Source organism: Talpa occidentalis, unplaced genomic scaffold (genome assembly GCF_014898055.3).
Source record: "Talpa occidentalis isolate TD23 unplaced genomic scaffold, MPIMG_talOcc4v2.1 talOcc4.4, whole genome shotgun sequence".
Lineage (NCBI taxonomy): Eukaryota > Metazoa > Chordata > Mammalia > Eulipotyphla > Talpidae > Talpa > Talpa occidentalis.
This window is the reverse complement of record NW_023604295.1, coordinates 136,790,116-136,810,970: the sequence shown is the minus strand read 5'-3', so window position 1 is coordinate 136,810,970 and position 20,855 is coordinate 136,790,116. Positions and strand designations below refer to the sequence as shown.

General features: G+C 42.9%; 1 protein-coding gene across 3 annotated transcripts in view; it reads right to left on the bottom strand.

Annotated features, from left to right (window-relative positions):
- Nucleotides 1-20,855, bottom strand: part of GALNT7 (polypeptide N-acetylgalactosaminyltransferase 7) — a 104,805-nt gene that overhangs the window by 14,086 nt on the left and 69,864 nt on the right. For all 3 annotated transcript variants that reach the window (XM_037526441.2, XM_037526442.1, XM_054701044.1), the window contains exons 3-5: nucleotides 5,961-6,127; nucleotides 2,209-2,339; nucleotides 1,888-1,967 (exon numbers count right to left, since the gene is read on the bottom strand). In XM_037526441.2, the coding sequence (XP_037382338.1) occupies nucleotides 1,888-1,967; nucleotides 2,209-2,339; nucleotides 5,961-6,127 (378 nt within the window). The remainder of the gene's footprint in view (nucleotides 1-1,887; nucleotides 1,968-2,208; nucleotides 2,340-5,960; nucleotides 6,128-20,855) is intronic.

Genomic DNA, 20,855 nt, shown 5'->3' with positions numbered 1-20,855 from the left:
TGTGTGTGTGTATTTTTTTCACGAGGGCACTTAAATATCTAGTGAGAAACAGAAGCAAATGAACATTCTCTACAAGTTGAAGAATCTGCACTGGTTGATGCCAGGACACAGGAGACTTTTCCCTCAGTTGACAGACAAATGTCAGGACCGAGAGCCGGGCTCTTGAACTTAACAGTGTTTGCTCATTTTCACTTTGGTTCAATGGCAACTTTCTCTTGGTAATTCTGCATTATTGACAAGATTTTCCCTCCTAAACCATCCACTAAAAGATGAATGAGTGTATGTGTGTACGTGTGTGCGTGTGTGTAGAAAGATAAAAACTTAATCACTGCTACATTCTTAGCAGTCTCCCACCCCCTTTGTTGTTTTCTATTCTGTTGGCAGCAGTTAATATGAAAATCTGTTTCTGTACTTTTACTTGGTTTTTTTTTCCCTAAGCCTTTTATTGCAAAAAAACAGCTTTTGTTGAAAAAAAAAAAAAAAAGACCCACTGTATTGTATTCCTGCTTCAAAAGAAAACAAGAAAGGTAACTCCCCAAAACTTGGAGAGCTTACATCATGGCGTGACAATTTGGAGCCCAAACAGTCTTTTGATTTGCCTTTCATGAGGACGCTAGTGCTGTGCGCTAGATGTGTGGTCATCATCACCAAGGCAATCTGGTGCCTGCTTGCTTCAGGGCTCATCTTACCGGAAAGGATTTTAAACCACACTTCCTAGAATGGAGATGATAGCCTTTCATAGCCACGTGAAGGCACTTTTTAGATGTTCAGAAACCAGGGAGAAGGGGAAACCTGCCGGGCTGAGGCTTTCTCTATGGGGAACTGGACTCAAGAGAAGTGCTTTATTCCCTCTGGCCTGTGGACGCCGCCTGGTCAATGCAGGGTGATGTGGGGCTCCCTGGAATTGCACAGCACCCCAGAGTCCCCACTTCCTGGACACCAAGAGGACTGCTATAGTTTTCACAGGGAGAGGTGAAGGGCCCTTATCTTTGCTCACTTCTCATGCTTCTCAGATTTCTAAATAAATGGCGTAGAGTAAAATGCCCCAGAGAGATCTCGGCGTGATAGTTTCTTAGCTGTCAGGTTGGAGCAGATTAATCCCTCTCAGCCTTGGTGTCCTCTTAGTACAATGGTGCTGAGAATATCTATCTTGCAGGGTTGCTATGAGGATTAAATCAGAGAGTACATTACAAAGGTTTATAAGAGCCCTTCATCTGAAACCCTCTGACGATTATACCCTCAAAGCTCTTCCTTGGACTCATGCCATTAGCCACAGGACATGTCTTATTTTCCTGGGCTCTGAAAGAGTCAGAATTCTAAGCTAAAAGCAGGGAAGGATTTTTAGAACCAAGAGATTGACACTGCCTTCCAAGGTTTCTCACATTTCTGTAAATGGAATGATGACGGCCATATTTCCACGGAACGGCTGTCTGTCTAAACTTTGGAGTTTCTGGAGGAACCCAAAGGCTTGTCACAAGTAATGGCTGGTAATTACCATATAACGTAATAATTAAAACAGGTGTAAAAAAAGCCAATAGGTATAATTTCGAAGCACAATCCTTCAAGCCTTTAGAACTGTTACTACAGTTTAGAAGAAGCAGTTAGTATTACTCTTAGGGAAAGCTTTTGGGACTAGAGGAAATCTCTTCAACATTCAACCACAGTTGAGTTGTTAAGTGAGATGACCTAGGCTTATCCCAAGTGCCTGAAGGGCCACATCTGAATCAGCTCAGGGGATCAGCCTAGCTGTACTCCAGAAGCAACTAGCAGTAACACAAACAACACACTCGGTGCACTGGAATCCAGAAGAATGAGAATAGTATTTGTTCTTCTAGGGCAAGGTTTACTTTTCTACCATGAAAAGGAAAAAAAGCAAGATAATGTTACCTGTCCTTAGATATGGGAGCTACAAGTGGTGCATACCAGTTAACTGCCACCTCACAGTGGGCATCGAGGTATATCAACACCTTAAAAGAAAGAGGCAGGGTGAAAGAATACATCTCATAAGTGGTACATCACACGTCATATGCAATTTAAAGCTAGATGCCAATATAAATTAGCATCACAGTCAATTTGGACACATACATTACCTAAGCCAGCATTTTAATTTCAATTAAAAAATAAAAGTCTAAAGGGTACTTTACAACGTATTTGATCTTTTAGCTACCAAGTCCAAAAAGGCGACTCTTGTCATCGAATGTTTCCTACCTGTCCAAGTTTAGCTTTCTGGGCACCGATACTTCGTGCTTGAATCAAACCTTCTCTTCTTTCATTTCTAAATACCTTCACTAGGCCGTTCCATTGCTTAATATAGTCATCGAGTTTTTCTTTTAAGTGTTCTGTGAATAAGAACAATTCAGTCAACATTACAAATTGTATTTATGTATGTAAACCAATTAAACTATTATTTTTCTAAAAAAAAAAAAAACAGGTAGGCAACAGGTATGTTGGGCAGTCATTAATTTTGCACGGACAGATGGAGCTGGGTAGACGGAGAATTATCAAACATCTTTCTAAATAGCAAATAAGTGATAATGCCAATGGCCATGAAAATTTTAGAAGTTCACCTGCTAGTGAAGTTCACTTCATATCTCAAAGCTTTCAGGCACAATACTCTGTTTGCTTTTGTAGAAGCAGTGACTCACGATTTCTGAAGATACCCTGACTACAGGTAGCTCTTAAAATATTTGTGACTTTATATGACTTCATTGGATCCACCAGGGTTTAAACTGACATTTGTTTCTGTACCATCTTTCGTCATGATGAAAACAGTTCCTATTGAGCCTGCAACTGACAATCAAAAGATCTTACTTCTCTATACTGGAAGCATCAATGAGTGTACGGGTATGCATGTGGGTTTATGTATTGATAAATTTATAACTACTCAGATACAATAATGATAGATCTATTATAGATATGTCATAATTTATAAATACGCCATGAAATATAGGCAACATATGTTGGCATTGGGTAGAGAAAATTTTATGCTATAAAAACAAGACACACTTGTCAACGTATCCATCTTGGCCCCACAGCTGTGAAGAAGCTTGTCACACGACGAGCCCATGAAGTTGGCTCATCACAGTCACAACTAGATCCTGGATCCTAACGACGTTCTGGGGGGGACACAAAATTTATTTTTATATTGTTTAAAATTTTGGCCCATGATACAGAACTTGCACACAAAGAGCTGTATTAGTGGTGAGCTAGAGGTTAAATAGGCAAGTCGACAGTGCGCTCGATACTTTATTCGGTTTTAGGGGGTTTATAATTAGTAAAACACCCACACATGGGTATTCAAATTTGAGAGGAAATTTTTTTTTCAATTTTGGCATCAATTGAGAATTATAAATAAAATTGTCATGATGAATTATAATCCTCCCCCCCTGAAAAGTCTTTGTAATTTTTCCTTCAATTTAATTTTTAAAGAGCTCTCACTTTGCTGTTTTTTTAGCCTGCTACAGCCCTAAGCTTTTTAAAAAGCCCCTTTTGAATTGCATTGGGTGCTTTTCTGAGGGGACATGCAATCTACCTAAACCTAAAGTCATTATGGCGCAAGGGAGGGCTATGTTAATGCTCAAAGTACTCTCACCCTCTCACTGGAGGATGCTCTCGATGAGGCGATGAGGCGGATGTGAAGTGGGGACTTGTTAGCTGAAGGGTTAAGGGCCCATGTGCTTCCTGATGTCTCTTTTCCCTTTGCAAACCTGGCAGAAAGTCCAAGATCAGGCTGTTCTGCAAGGCTGGGTCCTGCTGTGAAGCTGGGGGTGGGGGGTTGGCCTCTACAGGGTGCAGCTCAGAGCTCCTAGTGTGAGGGACAGGACAACCCTTAGTTGCTCAAATCGCTGAGAATGCCAGGTGGCATTTCACCTGTGCCAGCTTAGCCTGGGTGGGCTGATTTTACTCAGACCTTAAGGTTGTTTTGAAATCAGGAAACTTAAGTAAAGACCTTCTGTACTTCTGCTTAAGGGGGAGCCCAATAAACATCTCTGCATGCTGTAACCTGAGCAGGCTCTATGGGCAATTGTTTTTGAAATATGTTACAAGAAACTGATTAGAGATTTGCAACAGAAGCATTGATAACAAAATCTGAGAGAAAAATGGACAAAAACCTGAAGTTCAAAATTGTTCTCTTTTCCTTTGGCCAAGCTGAACTTTTACTTATATTGGTAGCATAGAGCTCCTTAAATTCAAGAAAATCATAGCCATGGGGTTTCTCAAAGTCATTTTTGTAGATTTAGATTTTTTAAAATAATTTTTAAAAAAGATTTTATTTATTTTTGCATAGATGAACTTGGGTGTAGGCCAGAGATTCGGGAGGCGAGAGGATTCACCAGAGACAGAGTAGGGAGCAGAACAGGTGGATCTAGTGAAATCCGCTGCGGAGGGGAGCAGCGGGCGAGACAGGAGAGATCTGCTGCGCCATGTGGGTGAGGATCTAACTCAGGCTGTAGCAGTGGGAGCGCAGAGCCTTAACCAGGGAAGCCCAGATTTAGATTTTTTTTTAAGGTAAAATATCGGGACCAACACAAAATCACTTTAAAATTTTTTCAGATATTTATGTTGAGATAGGAATAGTGTTTTTAGTGAAAACATGCCTTCACAGAAAATTCAAACAAGAGCTGTCTAAGCTAAATGTATTCAGTAGTATTAAAAACCTTTAAATTATACATTCTGTAGTGCAATTAAAATGCATTTTTTACAATGTAGTTAGTACAATTAAAAATGATTAGTTGAGGAAAAAAAATGATTAGCTGCACAAAGTGGAGGGCAAGAGGAACTAGACAGTATTTTCATTTCTGTCCCAGCCGGATGTATGTGCAGATCAAGATTCTGGGCTTGTCATGGTAAGAACAGCAGAGGTTTGTCCAGACTGCAAGGATTTCAAATTGAGCTTTGGGAGAAGCTATTATAAAGCCATTGTGAATGGTGTTGTCATGTTCCATCTTCACTTCAAACCTCATATTCAGGGGTTTCATTACATGTTCATAAAAATTCTCTGCAAAACTTAGTCCCAAAACTGAATTGAAACCTCTGAAAACTGACTACTCGATCACAAGAAGATATGTGCTTTTTGGGCAAATATCAGAGAAAAATAAGTAACTCTCCAGATCTGGGTTTCGGCATTTTTTATTTAGTATGCTGATTTGGGGCCTGAGCGCGGCACTACCTAGCTTTTGATATTCATGTCATTAAGAAGAAATTTTCAGCTCACAATAATGGATTTTTAAAAATGCTCACTTAAAAACCCACTTCTCTGGGAAATCAGCCCTCAATCTCTCCCTTGTCAAGTTGTATCAAGACTAACCAACATCTCCCTAAGTGCTGTAATAGCTGGTTCCTTAAAAAGAATAAAACTAAAACAATTTCCTGTTATGCAATACCCCACGTCAAAATACAGCAAAAAACAAGCTTTAGTAAATACTTCCTATTATAAAGAAAAATAGTCCATGGTTTCTGGTCAGATTCAATATTTGTATCATTCAATATTTGTATCGTTAAAATATAGGCTATTAAATATATTAATTTCATTTTGACAATGGGCATTGCAATAAACCTATAATTGCATGTTTTCAGTCTTTCAATCAATTAACTCTATGACTAAATTTTTTTTTCAAAATACATATACAATAACACAGACATCTGATAAAGAAATTTACAGATGCATGAGCCTGTAGATTTAGACCCAGCTATTAACTTCCAGCTCTGACTGTTGGCAAGTTACTTAACAACTCTTGACCTCGTGTGTAAAACAGAGATGGTAACAACATCCACTGCAAGGATTATTGTTAGGACTAAACAAAATAATTCCTACACAACGCATGGCATGGTGCCAATCTGTTGGTACTCGATGCTAACAGTAGATGCTATTAACTTGTAAAGACTTTTGAAATCACATTGTTGCCATCACTCATAATTAACCTGCATTACAGACAAAACATCAATCTCACAGCCATTACCTTTATTACTGAAATCATCAATTAACACAATTTCTGCTAAATACTTCCTTGGCGTCCTTTTAATTACACTGTGGACTGTTCTCATGAGGGTGGACCATCCTTCGTTGTGGAAGACGATGACGACGCTGGACGTGAGCAGGTTTTCATCATAATGCCAATACTTGCACCTGCAAAGGGAGTTGACCATGTTTACTTAGAGGTAATCGATAATGCTTGGTTCCAAGCCTACTACGATTCTGTCTTCTGATTGGATTAAATATTATGGACGTAGCCGAGGTAGTGAACGAAATACGACCTTTTACATTTTAACTGAAACACCGGACAGAGGAGAGACGCTGCTAGATGAAGTCACTCGTAGACAAAGCTACTTCCTCAACAATCGGCGTGTGTGTGATAAAGAGGACTAGGGTGTGAATTTATGCTTCTCAGCTGGGGATGCTTAAGATATTATTTACAGTTGTCAGGTTGTTGTTGTTTTTCCCTCATGATTTTGATCTCAGTTTATGTTCCTTTTTAGAACCTGTGCTTGTCCAAGGGATTGAAGTGGCTTGCTGTGAACAAACTGCAATGGAACTGTTTGAAAGGATCCTAATATGGCTAAAATATTCTGGGAAAGTGTTTAAAGACTCATCTGTAGCATGTAGCAGGCCTTCAAAAGTTAACTGTTGAAGGAATAAACCAAGTTCTAATATTGTTTCAAGTTACTAGATTGGCTGAAGAAAGGTCTTTAGCTCTTCCACGCAAAACTATCAGGAACAATCACAGCAAGAATAAAGTTGCCAGAAGACTTTTTCTAATTGGAAGGAAATGCAAAACAGGTTTTGATACAGACTCTAGGAGCCAAGGAAGGTAACATAAGTTCCACAGAAGCCTCCTCCCCCCACCTCCCACACACGCACATGCACACACCATTTTTTGCTTGGTTGCAGGAGTAGAACGGATAAGAAGAAGGGAGACTAATGAGAAGGATTTGAGACCTGTGATCTTCTGGCAGGAGCTAGTTTTTGAAGCATTTGGAACCTATTACCTCAGCTTGCTAAGTGAAGGGAGAGCTTTTTATCCAAAATTTTTCATGAAGTAGTAAGCCAGCTTGTTCTAAAGATTACTTTTAAAACCATAAAAGCAATAATGTTTATTTTCCTTTGAAAAAGTGCTCTGAAGGGTCTATATTCTTAGAGGTCATTTTTATGGAAGTGCAGGTTAAGTCTGATAATCCACTTAACCTTCCATCTGCAGCTGCTGTTTAGACTGAGTGCTGAGCACCTCCCAGGCCCACGCTGTGCACTGGGCATAGAGCTACACAGCAAGGGCAATGGTCAGGGCCTCTGCCCTGATGAAGCCCACCTTTCTGCAGGGGAGCGAGACACAGAGCAAATGTCTCTACTTTCCCTGAAGTGTCAGTGGGGAAACTGAGGTGCAAGTGACAGGTGGTCAGGAGGCACCCTGGAGTCACTGGTGAGAGAGTCCAGAGATGATTTAAAAAAAAAAAAATTACTGAGACCAAACAGGAGGGACTTGGGAAGGATAACAGCACAAGAATGGATTGTGTGCAGATGATTTAGATACTTGGAGAACTTTGCAAATGAATAGGTGGAAGATTTATCTTTGGAAGAAATAATTAAAATATGAAAAAGTAATATAAGTGAAAGAGGAAAAGTCACAGAGCATGTGCAGTGTGATGGCAAATAGCTGTATATACTTATTAAGTGCCAGGCACTGTCCTATGTGTCTTACTTTAGATGTTATTTGATGTCCCATATCACTTCAAGGGTAATGCTGTTTTTAATGTCCCCATTTTACAGATGAGGAGACTAAGGCTCAGGGATAAATGACTTGCATAAAGTCACACAGCTAAGTCATGAAACAAACCTCGGCTATATTGGGGTTCTAAGAAATCTTGTTAAATACAAAGCAAAAGAAAAAAAATCCTAGCTATAGTCCTCTTAGCCTATGAATGGCTAAGAGTTGCTCTAAGATGTAAGAATTGATATTGAACATCAAGTCAATACACCTGTTATGTGATGGGGAGGGGTCTGTTCTCTCCCCCTTAGTTTGATATAAAGTCTTGTTGTATTTAGACTTTATCAATTAGTAATATCAGATTCTGCAGATTATGAAAATTTAACATTTTTAGGCTGCAATGCACATATATATTGTCATTAGTCTACAGTGATGTGTGTGCACATGCTTGTGTGTGGAAGCGACTCTTTTAAAGGTGGTAACTTACTTCTAGGTCATTCACTGAGAGTTTCAATAAACAGTCATTTTGGATTTTTTCCCTTTAATTCTGCTAGCAGTCTAAATCTAATAGGGAAGATACTTTAGGCTTAGCAAACAAATTCTCAATTTGGGAAACACGGCTTTTAAAAACTATCCACTGATTTTTCAGTAAATTGAGAATTTCTCCTGTCTCCATCTAATCTCTTTTGCTGATTCTCAAGATAAGAGGTGGAAAAATGCTTATGATTTACACGAAATAGTGCTGACAACCAATGGCTGAATAAATAAGCAATGCAGGAAATTCAGCTTTCAGAAACCAACATGCATTTTCAACGAAAGAATTATCACTGTTATATCCAATCACCCAAGCTCAGCAGATTGGGTGAGTGGATTTTACCAAAGGATTCAGCTTCTAATGCACTTAGATTGGAATTATATAAAGTCAGTTGCTCGAGAACAAGCTATGGTAGTTTATTCTTTATAGTCCATTATACATAGCTTCTCCATTTTCCTTTCAAGTGAACTCCCTAAGCTTGGCTGCTAGAAATGCAAGCTAGAGATGACCTCTGCAGATGGTATTACTTGGTGGATCCTAAAAATAATTTTTATGAATGTACCAAACTGACTCAGCTTAAGAGAATTCCATATGCTAACCAAATCGGAGGCTGTTAGATAAAATACTCATAAAATACTCATTGGAAGTGAGGGGGAAAAAAAAACAACACCCAAGTTTTCATATAGCCTAGTCATCACTAGGAAAACTGTCTAGTAAGTTTAGCTGTGACTGAAGGTTGCCTGGAGAGCTGGAAGTCTGATATGTCACGGGTTTGGAAGACCCCAAGCAGCCTCCTCCTCTAACAGGCTTGCTGACAGATTACATTCAGCCCGGCTGCTCCAGGTCCGTCCCGGGGAAAGCTGGGGACACAATGATCAAGTCTATTTTTTTTTCAGCTCCCCTATTCTCACTTCCACGTAGATTGTTCCCTTTTCTACACTATAGTCTTTCCTTTGAGAAGGCACGTGGAGCCTAGCGTTTGGTTTGTATCCAATCATTTTCTCAAAACTCTACCTCAGTGCCTGGTCACGCTTGTATTTCTCTCCTTGAGTATGAGAAACTCTAAAGTGAGCTGATTACTTTTCCCCAGTGTTCTGATCAACCCTTATCAATCAGTCCACCCTCGGAGGTCAAAGTCAAGTCTGTATTAAGAGAGCTCATTCTTTCTTGACCATTTGCAAAAAGAAAATGCCAGCAAAGCTGATCACTGGAAGGTCTGCTCAGGCAGAGCAGCCGCAAAGTGGAGTGTGAATACTCAACAGACGTTGGTTGATTTGCTCTCAAAGAACCGTACAGGAATGCCCCTTTCTCGGTGTTGGGCGGAATGCCACCCATTTTTTCCATGAATGAATTAATATCCGTGAAAAGAAGAATAAGTCTTTAACTTCTGCTCTGAACATCAAAATCAATGAACACAGAATTAAGGATAGAATTAAGGGCTGAAACTACAGAACTTTTTCAAGTATCCACCTTTCAGGATAACAGTAGGTGACTGAGAACACAGACTTGTTTGCTGTGGGTTTCAGAGCGCACGGCTGGAAGGCAGGAAACCAGAAGGGGCATGAGGGATGGGACAAGGGGGCGTCAGCACACGGTGCCCCTCACCTCCAGGAGGGCCCTCCCCCAATCAGCTCAACCTCAGTTAAAAAACAGACGCTCTGTACTGGGACTATAACCAAGATGAACATACATACATTGTGCAAAAATGAAAAATGATGTAAAAAATATATAAAATCTAAAAAAAAAATAAAAAAAAGATATTTTGAGCTAACAAAAAAATTTTTAATTAAAAAATAAATAAAAAGCACATGCTCGCCATGTGTGTGCGAAGTTGCCAGACAAGACCCCCCAGTTCCCACCAGGTAGCTGACGTAAACTTCTCCCGGGACAGATTCCATTTCTTGGAGCAGAGAGTTGCCCACAATCCCTGGCAGAGCAGCATGACCAGGACTAGAAACTCGATGCTGTCTAGCTCACTGTGGCTGGCTCCAAAGGCAGGACGCCTCAGAAAGAGCCAGTGAACCCCCTGATTGGCAGTGCCCAAGCAGCTGGGAGCTGCACGTTCTGGGCCCACACCCCCGCAGCCTACTGTGACCTAGGGCTCCCGGAAAAGCTGGGCTCTGTGGTTTACAAAGCACTGGCACTCCTGGGCCTCACGGGCCCCACAGGCACCCTGCAGCCCAGTAACGGGTGTCTGCGTCGCCGTGCGCACGAGGGGACCGAGGAGGCTCCGTTAGGTTGTAAGATTTGCTCCAAGTCACAGAGATCAAGGCGAGTTTTATAAATGAATTCTTTGACTTTAAGAATTGACTGGCCCTAAACCATAGATTTTACTAAGAATTACTCATAAATCCACACTTGAAAAACAAACTACAAAATGAATTCCTTATTTTCACTCATCACCCAGGGATACATGACTACCCAGGGGCCCCTGGGATTCCGCCCCATTCGAAGGGTTGACGACACCAAGGACGCCAGGATGGCTGAGAACACTGAGCTACATCACACGGTAGTGATTTCCAAATGTACCAGCTTATGGAGCGCCAATATGTGGGGGCCGAGACCAGCACCACCGACAGGAGTAAGGGTGGGGGCGCGTGGTGGAAGCCGCTGTCAGCACGAGCCAGGGAGGTTTGCCTGTGACTGAGTGTCTGACTGATGCTGTGCCATATTCTGCAAGCACTTCAGACACACACACACACAGAGCATGTGACACAGTGACAAACATTAAAAATAGGAGAATAAGAGTGGAAAAGGGAAGAATCAGGAATAAGGTTGTAAGTGCATCTGGAGGCCCAAAGGCTCCTGGGTGCCCAATTTTAGGGCACTGTTCACAATTATTCCCCCTTGAGGTGGGCGGCACAGCAGACTTGGGTGCCCTCCCACCCACCCCATACTTATGGCCACAATTTGGCTTGAATTTTCTAGCAAGGAAACCTGGTCCGGTCTATGTTTAGCAAATCAGTTGTTCAGAAGAAGTACAATGTTCCTGGTGTGAAGACCAGATGGTTTTTTTCTTGGAGGCCTCCTCATAGTAAACGCAGTCAGCATTTCACTGGGCTCTTTTTCATGGAGGCTGTCAAGGGAGACCAGTGGCATTAAACCAAACTACAAGTCAGTAGAAACAGCCATGCAGAGACTGCGCTGGGAATTGAAGTTCAACACAGATTTGAAAATCACACTTTGCAAACATTCTTTAAAATGTTTATTGAGTCATCTCCTGTCCCGTGGTTCGTCCCTCAGTGAGTGATTATGGGCCTCCTCGATGCACTCTAATTGCAAGGAGGGAATCGCATTGACCTTATGGGGGACCTGTATTTCCAAAAGTAAATTTCAACCCTGCTAATAATGATGGAAGAAGAGAAATAAGCTGACAAGGTAGTGGCATGGTGACTTCAGGCTGGAGTTAGTAAAAAATTTCCCAACTGTTAGATACTGAAGGCGTTGTCAATGTAGGCTGTGTAGCGTTTGCTTCTGAAGTCTTTCACATTGATGGATACTAATGCTCCTACAGCAAGGTGAGATACACTGGATCTTTTTTTTTTTTTTTTTTTTTTTTGGAAGACTCAGCTGTTAAAAACTCCCTGTACAGATGAGGAAAGAATAAATAATGTACAAGCATTAGTGTTTACTGATTCACAGAACAGGCAATTTCTGCGGCTAATAAGAATATATTATCTATGCTTAGTGATTTATCTTGTTAAAGGCTTTAGGAAGCCAGTTTGTTCATTTAGCAGGTAATGCAACTGACACATGTGAGATAGTTAATGAATATTGTGGAGAAAATCTGGGAATATTATTTTAAGGAATCACTACAGTAGTCTACTTCTTTGCCTGTATTAATTGGATTTTCTTTATTCCTCTGTTACATCTTTGCCTCATTGTAATTTTCCTGAAAATCAAATCCTCTTGAGGCTAATGAGTCCCTAAAAGTGAATTGAAATTCGTTATCGCAAGACTTATGGCTCAAAGATGGGAGGGAACAATAAGTTAGGAACTGAAACGGTGGGCTGACCCTCACCCTGAAGAAGACAGGTGCCGGGAAACCTCAAACTGCAACTGAGGACAACATTTTAGGTCACTAAACTCTGGCAGGGACCCCAAGGGCTGAACACACGACAAGTGAGACGCAGGGACTGCCCTCTCGAGAGCGCGCTCCCAGCTTGTACCTTCTCACCTCAGAGTCCTGGGTTTCTAATAGGTCTGGAGATACGCCACAGGCAAGGAGAGATTATGAGGGAAAAAAAGAAAGAAAAAAAGGAGAAGGGCAACATAAACCTGTTACATGTGAGGACGACGCTGACACAGCACTGTGGGCCAGGGAGATGCGGGGGGTGGGGGTGGGGTGTGTGTGTGTGTGTGTGTGTGTGTGTGACTGTGGGCATCTGTTCAGGGGAGCAGGGAGGCAAAGAAATGGATTAAAATACTTAAAAATCCTACCTGGGTGGTAGGTGACTTTTATTTTTTTCTTTTAAATTCTCTGTTAAACGCACAGGCTTTCCTTTTTCAAAACATTTACAAATAAATGTCTAGGCTAAGACAACCACAAGTGACCAGATGCTACCACTTCATAATCAGTGGCCCCTGGGGAAGGGACCCACGTGGTACTGCTTTGCTCATGAGGCTGCGGCCTTCAGGCTCCCCCGGGACGAGAGCCCCACTTACAGGGCAATGAGACGGCCCTGGGCCTTCAGGGCTCTGCTGGCTGCGACTAGCTCTAGGAAGGAAGGGCACATTTCCCAGCAACATTCCTATATATACCCATTCTCATTTTGAGTCAATAGTAGGATACTGGACAGGTTTGCAAATTATGCTGAAGGGTGCATTGTATTCTGGTTAATTTTTTCCTTCCTGACATCAACTGGTTATTCCATCCAGTTCCACAGCCCTCAGGTAGCTGGCTCGGGCTGTGCAGGCGGAGCAGGGCCCAGGGAACACAGCTGCCTGGAAGACCCTCTCCTCCTGGCGCGGGAGCAGCTAGAAGCAGAGACAAACGTGCTTTGAGTGGGACAGGGAGACACACACTGAGACAGGCCAGCTCTGCTGGAAGGCGCGGGCCGGCTGCCAACGTTTGGAGATGTGTAAATCCAAACAGGAAAGTCAGCTCTTCTGAGTCCTAGGAGAACGTTTCCAATGTTACTAAACATATTAAATGATCATTTCAGAAATAAAGTATTGCATGGGGTGGAAAAATTATACCCCCTCAAAAATGACTCAAAGCTTTAGAAGTTCTAGATCTTTTGAAGCAGTTTTTAAAAAGCTTAGGCTTCCGAAGCAATCAAGATATGTTCAACTCTGTTTCTGAAGAGTAAAAAAAAAAAAATTTCACTTTAAAATTCCTTGAGACAGCTATGGGGCATGGGCCTGTAAGGTAACACACATCTGAAGAGGTGTGAACCTGTATCCCCACTTCATGTACGATGTTGAAAAGCAATGATGTCTCTAAAAAATAACACAGGTAAAAAATTTCCTCCATGAAATTATCCACATCCTTCCATATTGCCAGTAACCGTAGCTTTGCAGAACTGGTTAAAGACTAAGTGGTTCTACATCAAAGTACAACTGATTAGCATTTGATATTTTCTTTTTTTTTTTTTAAAGAGATGCCTTTTCTTTTCTTTTTTTTTTTTTTAAAGATTTATTTATTTACACAAGCACTGGGTATAGTCAGAAGCGCGGGAGGGTGAGAGAATTCACCAGAGCCAGAGCGGGGAGCAGAGCAGGCAGAAGGACCGAAGTGCACTGCTGAGGGGAGCAGCGGGCGGCAGGAGAGGTCTGCGCGCCATGCGGGACCCTCCTCCGGTGGCCGGGGAGCAGCCGGGGATCGAACCGGCGCTTCAGAGGCTGCGGGCAGCTTCGCAACCCAGCGCTCAATCGCTGCGCCACCGGGGAGGCCCTGCATTTGATATTCTCTGATTCCAGTAACAAGCAGACATTTGTATTATCATATTTTTTCTTTACAGGATTATGTAAGCAACTTCCGTACTATCAGCCGGGTTGGGGAGAAGCCCTAGTTTTTTTTACTGGACTCCCCCCAAACACCCCTCAGCGTTGTGCCTGCTCAGAACCCATTTCTGTCCTGCATTATTACAATTGGACTTAACGGCCAGGGTCCATCAGACGTTGTGGTCTGTTTCGTAAAGACCAAGATTAAAGTGAGGAAGAGCGGTGGAGTTAATCACTTCTCTTGAGGAGAAGAGAGAAAATCTAAAATTAACAATGCTTCTGATAAAAGTCTAGGCTACTTACTAGTAAATTAAACAGACTCTATGCAGCATGTCACCATTTCGGCCAGGGGGATGCACTTGGGGCCTGACAGCAAAGACACCCTCCGCTCACGCGGTCATCAGCACCTCTGGGGTTCAGGAAGGTCTGCAGTGCACAGCCTGCTTCAGCACCGGACCGTGGCCTTACAGCGGGTGGAGGAGGCTGGTGAGGAGGAAGCCTGAGGCACACGAGGGAGTGTGGGTGGAGTGTGGGCGCCGTGAGCGCTCGGAGCCTCGGCGAGCTTGTATGTTCCACAGACCAGGACACATGCACACGAACCCAGCGGAAACTGACCCGACAGGTATTCACTGGCCAGCAGCTGCCCCTGGCAGGGGAGGAAGGGACTTTCGCGTCTTGATGGACATGGCAAAATGGATGTCCTCAGCGCTGCAGCTGGAGTGACAAAGGTTAAGAGCAGCAGCCCGGGAGTCACAGACTCTACCCGTGACGCCGGGGCTGGGCCTGGAGGTATGAAATGGCGTTTGTCCCGCCGCGAATCCACCTGCTCCCCTTCCTGCGAGTGAGGGCCAGCCTGGCGCCCGGGCAGTGGGGCGATGATCTGAGGGCGGGATCAAGCCCGGGGAGCAGACACCCGCAGGTGCCAGCTTTCCAGGGAGAGCTGCCCCAGCTGGCGCCGGCCCCTCCGGGAGGCAGGAGCCAGGCCTGCTGGGCTCGAGTGAGAACAGCTGCCCGCCAGCTGCCCACCGGGGGTTCTGTGCGGCTCTTGTGTCTGCAGAAACAGTGTGGAAGACACAGGGGAGGAAGCGGCGACAGAAAAAAAAACTAATTTTAAAATGTTAGAGATGGTGGAGGAAATCTAGTCTGGTCCAGTGGATTCCAGCCTGCGCTGAAGAGCCCTGGTGTTCTGGGCGGTGCAAGGCAGCAAAGGTCGAGGTGCTTGGGAAGCCACGAGAGGAAGGAGGCTGGGGCTGACACAAGCCGAGAAGACTGACAATGGGGATTCTCTAGGGCCGAGGACCCCAGACTCAGAGTGGCTGGGAGGAGGGGTGTAGGGTAAGGTAAAAAATCCGGCTTTTCTGCCCTCCCGCCGTCAGAATAGATGAGGGAACCCTGTGATCCTGAATGCATGCCTGATGGCGGGCACTTGAAGTGGGTACACCTGTGCTAAGACTGTGCTTTTAAGGGCGGCGTCATGGGGACGCCAGCAGCAGCAGCAGAAGCCGAAAGAGAAGCCGAGAGAGAAGCAGAGAAGCAGCGAAGCAGCAGCAGAAGCAGAGAAGGCCAGAGAGCCCACAGAGAGTGAGGATTTGCTGGGGGCTGGGAGGCCTGCCAGCCTCCCAGCCCCCCAGCACCCCTGCCTGCCATATGCCTGGTGAACCCCAATAAAAAACCTGCAAAAAACCACTGAGGACTCTGACTCCTCCTTTACCCGGTCTGCTGGATCAGAAAACCTGCACTGTGTCCATTCCTGCCCTTACAGGGGGGCATTTCCTGAGCGGCTCACACTGAATTAGGGCAGAGACAAGAGCCAACCTCAGCATGTGATACTTCGCCTTGGACACTCGTGGGAAGTGAGGCTGCGTTCAGGGGTCTTTTAGGGCTTTGTTTTGTTGGTAACATCATGTTTTATGTCAGAACCATGGACACCTTAGCTACTTAGTTACACGTGATTCCATGTGCATCTGGTGAAAAATTTACAATCATTAGAAGAGAAAGAATAAGTGAATTTCTGACTACTCAGGTATTATGGAGCAGATATTTTTCTTCTACAACTGGAGGAGTGAAATGGGTGAAAATAATCAAGTTATGCCTCCAAGTGAAAATTCAACCCCAAGGCTAACTTTTAATTTCAGAACTTACTTGTTTTATGTGGATAAACTCTGATAGAATACCCCCTTTTGGCAGTTTACTGTAGGGGATGGTCCTGCATGGATAGCATTCAGGTGTCCCGGCCCAAAGAGCAGTTACTTAAGAAGTTAACGTAAGTAATCAGAATAATGTCACCAAAAGTTTTCACCATCTGGAAACTACTAGCCTCATTTTATGATGCATTTATATGATGTATTGGTATTTCCCCAAGTACTATCTTCCAGACTTTAGGAAATAAATACAACTTTGGGGCACTCTGCTATAAGTTTCTGAAATGACAAAAGTGATCAATGCAAAATACTGATTTTATAATACTATACCCAACTAGCAAATTGTTCAACATTGAATGTCCATGACTGAACCCCTGTTTGTTAGCTCTGAGTTCCTTTCTGAATCATTTTAATTATGATGATGAGGGTAAAGCAGACTATTTCAGAGTTGGAGGCTAGTTGCCTCACACCTTTAAAAGCACTTCTTCCCAGGAATATTGAGGCTGGCCATGTTTTGCCTGACTTTCTTCACCAGTCCTATGTAATCCACCTAGTCATGGTATCTGACACTACCAGGTAATTTTGGTGGGAAGTAATTCCAGTGGGAAGATACATGTTTTTATGAATTAAAGTTGCTGGGATTTTTGCGTTAGCAACATCAATTTGTTCAAAGTAATCAGCGTCTAAGGAACCTAGTATTGCATGTGTCTTAGTCTTTTTACTAGGTAATATTTTCTCTTTAGCAAACATAAGAATGCTTTATTAGTAAGAATTATGAGCAGTACGTAATTTTGGTAAGGGAAAAGCTTACAAGGCACATCTACAGGATGGAGAGGGAATTTGAGGGGAGGCTGTGAAGAATTTCTAATCAGGCAGCATGCTGAGAAAATCTAACATTTTAAATTATAAATGTGAACAATCAGTATTAAAAGTTTTTGTGTCCTAATGACATGGTTTGATTTTATAGTGATGAACAGACTTGTGGTTTACTTTATAGTTTGGAGTGAAAATTTACTTCTAGACTCACACCTGCAAGGGGTCCTTAAGAGATCCCTAACTCAGTGATTTTGAAACTTTAAGGTTGTTTTTAACCATGAGCCTTATTTTTCCCTTTTGCCTTAATTTTTAAAATTTTATTTATTTATTTTTTATTGGGGTAACTGATTTACTGCACTGTTTGTGTTTCAGAAGCACAGGCTTGCCCCCTCCAGGTGTTGTTACCACACTGCACCCACCAGCAAACCCAGGGGGCCCTCCAGCCCTGTCCACTGTACCCCCTCCCCACTTTGTTCTCACCCTAGCCCACCTTCCCCAGTGGTAGCCTCAGTCCTACAGTCAGATTTCTAGGGTTTGTTATTAGTTTGGCTTTACCTGACCCTACATTCCACATGCAAATGAGCATCCGATATTTGTCTTTCTCTGCTGACTTATTTCCAGCTCCATGTTGCTGCAAATGGCAAAAGCTTATCCTTTTTTGATAGCTTAGTATTCTATTTTGTTTGTGCACCACATCATCTGCTTTTGGAAGAACATGAAAACACTAATTCAAAAGAAAAATGCACTCCTATGTTCATGTAGCACCATGAAACTAGCCCAACTAAGGAAACTAGCCTTTCCTTTTCAATCATATCTTACATGCAATCCCAAGATAGTTGCTAGAAGCTTTGTTTCACAGGAGCAGAACGAGGGCCTGGCTATGACCTTCCCTTCCCCGCCTGAGGGCTCCTGAGCACAGCCAAGGAGTCCAGCAGTCCCAGGGCTTCATCACCAGCCCTTGGCCCTGGACTCCAGCAAGAGCCAGAGCTCGCCCTCAGGTCAGGAAAGCTGTTTCTCCTGGTGATGGGCTGGGGGTGTCCACATGAAATCAATCTAATGGCCAAGACCAGTGTTTAAAAAAATGAAAAGAAACAGCAATGAAAGGAAAACATAATTAGAATATTGTTTTGTGACATAATTACAAAGGCATGCTTATTTGTAGGTATATATGAATATGTATACTCTGATGCAAAATGTACCCCTTTATTACTGTAGTACTGGGGGGTATGGGTAAGAAAGTGAAGGCTATTGCCTTAGAAGGTCCCAACAGTCCTATCTATCCCTGTCTTCAAAGTCTCTAGTGGAGAGTTGCGGCAGCCGCAGTAATTAACCCCTCCTTTAATGGAAACAAGGCTGCTAAGAACGTCACCTGCAAACAAGCCTGATAGAATTACCTACAAAGCAGTTTTACCATTAATCAAATAGCCATTGTTTCAGAATAAGTAGCAACCTAGCAACCTGTCTATAATCATACTACTTTTTCACTTACTTTGCTTTTTCCTTATATGTGTACAATCAGTTTCAGGAAATGCATGATAAAGAAAATAGTGTGTGGCAATGGTAGTTTTATAATAATCATAATACTTCTCACATGAGACAACACCATAAAAATCAAAATGCTTATGTAGAGAATATATTGCTCGTGATTACTAAAAGTAGGAGGTGCCAGTAGGTAAATATTAATGCTTTCTGATCATTGTGGTTTTGGGATACGAATCAAGAAAAGCTAGCTTAAAGAATGCTGTTCGGTGTAGGCAAAAATGATTGTGTAGATTCAGTACCTGGAGATTGTTTACTGTGCCATGTCATGGAACAGCGATCACATGCACATGAATAATGAAGTAGATGTCTTATGCCTTACAAAGTATTTTATGCTGAGAAAGAATTAAATTGTATGAAATCATCTATTGTTGGCAATGGTATAAAAGTGTATGATGATTTTGAGCAAATTACATTCAGATCTTCACTCTTGAAGTGTGTCTGTCTGTCATTTATGCGCCGATTCCTTGAGCATCCTCACAGTTTCTCAAATCCTGAGACAGTCCTGCAAGTCTACCGCTGCGTTAGTCCGCGGCAGAGAGTCAATAGCCTATTAAGTGAGTATTTTATTTCTACTCATATTTTACATGAAATGTGTTTTTTTTTGGGAAATGTTATGGAATACTCGCCACTTATGGCATCTCTCCATAATTTTTTCCCCCAAAAGTTATGGTGATGTGAACACGTCTGTTGTTGGAAAGCACCTACTAAATCAGTGACTAATGCTACTGTGAGGCATTTTTCATTGTTCTCCATTGCCAAACTCCTACTGAAAGCCTATTGTAAATAGCTTTGGCAATATGTTTGAATTCTAAGAGGAAATATTATCTTCTCATAATTGTACATCACAGAAATAAAGTGATGTATAATTTCCTTGAAGAACAATTTTTCTTGTAAATAATTTCCTTTCCTATAATTAAAATCTCAGTGTTTTTGAGGCTTAGCTAATTAATAGGCTGAAGGCGTTTATAAGGAATAGGGGTTCTCGATGTTTTGGTGCCGCGAGAACGGGAATTGCTAAGTGAGATGGAAATATTAATGACTGCAATGGGAAGTAAAGCTAAGTGGAGTTATAGTTCAACTGCCTTGGAAACAGTAAGCAAAGCCTTTTGGCTTCTTTTCTTCTTCTACCTACTTGATCCCAAAGGTTCTAGAGTGGCCAGTTCTATCACGATCACTGACACTCTGAATGCTTGATGGTAACTGCAATAACTATGCATGTGTGTGTGTGAGAGAGAGAGAGAGATCCATGTGTCCATAAATGATCACTGCATTTCCACTGATGATATTCAGATAGTCTAGATATTCTATGATGCTATAGCCCAAGTCACATCACAAAATTCCCGCATTTCTAATGAGCTCCATCTCACCCAGGACCACACCTTCCGTTTATTTAAGTCACTCAATCAACCCGTGCTCATTCTCCACAAGGCTATACAGCCCATCTCCATTGTTTTCACACCCTCCTTCCCAAGGGCATTACCTCCATTGACCCCTTGGAGCAGTGAGTCTTAGTGGGGGTCTGGGGGGAGGGCTGGGGCAAGGCTGCCCAGGGGGCTCACGTGGAAAGGCCTGGAGACCGTCTGGTGTCACAACAGGGTCAGGGAGAGCTCGTGTGCTACTGGACTCTAGTAGTAGACCCAGAGGTGTTGCTAAACACCTCACAACACACTGCAAAGAATGTCAATAGTGCCAACTGAGAAACCCTTCAGGGCCGGGAAAATTCTGCAATAATTTTGCCTTTTACAAACTTCTCTGCTTTTCTCTTGAGAAAAGCCAACATGCTGCTGGGCTCTGTAACTACTCTCTCAAGGCAACGTGGTGCAGACAGCAGGGGCGGCGGGTCACCCCTTCTAGTTACATGCTCCTCTGAGCCCCAGTGCCCTGTCTAAAAATACAGTGACTTGGGGCCTCCCTGTGACGCAGTGGGTTGAGCGCAGTGCTGTGAAGCTGTCCCTAGCCTCTGTAGCGCCGGTTCGATTCCCAGCCCCAGCCAAGGAGATTCCCACACGGCACAGCAGACCTCTCCTGTCGCACCCGCTGCTCCCTTCAGCAGTGTATTTAGTCAGTCTGCCTGTTCTGTTCCCCACTCTGTCTCTGGTGAATCTCTCACACTCCCACGCCTCTGACTCTATCCCAGTTCTTTTATAAATAAATAAGTCATAAAAAAAATAAAAA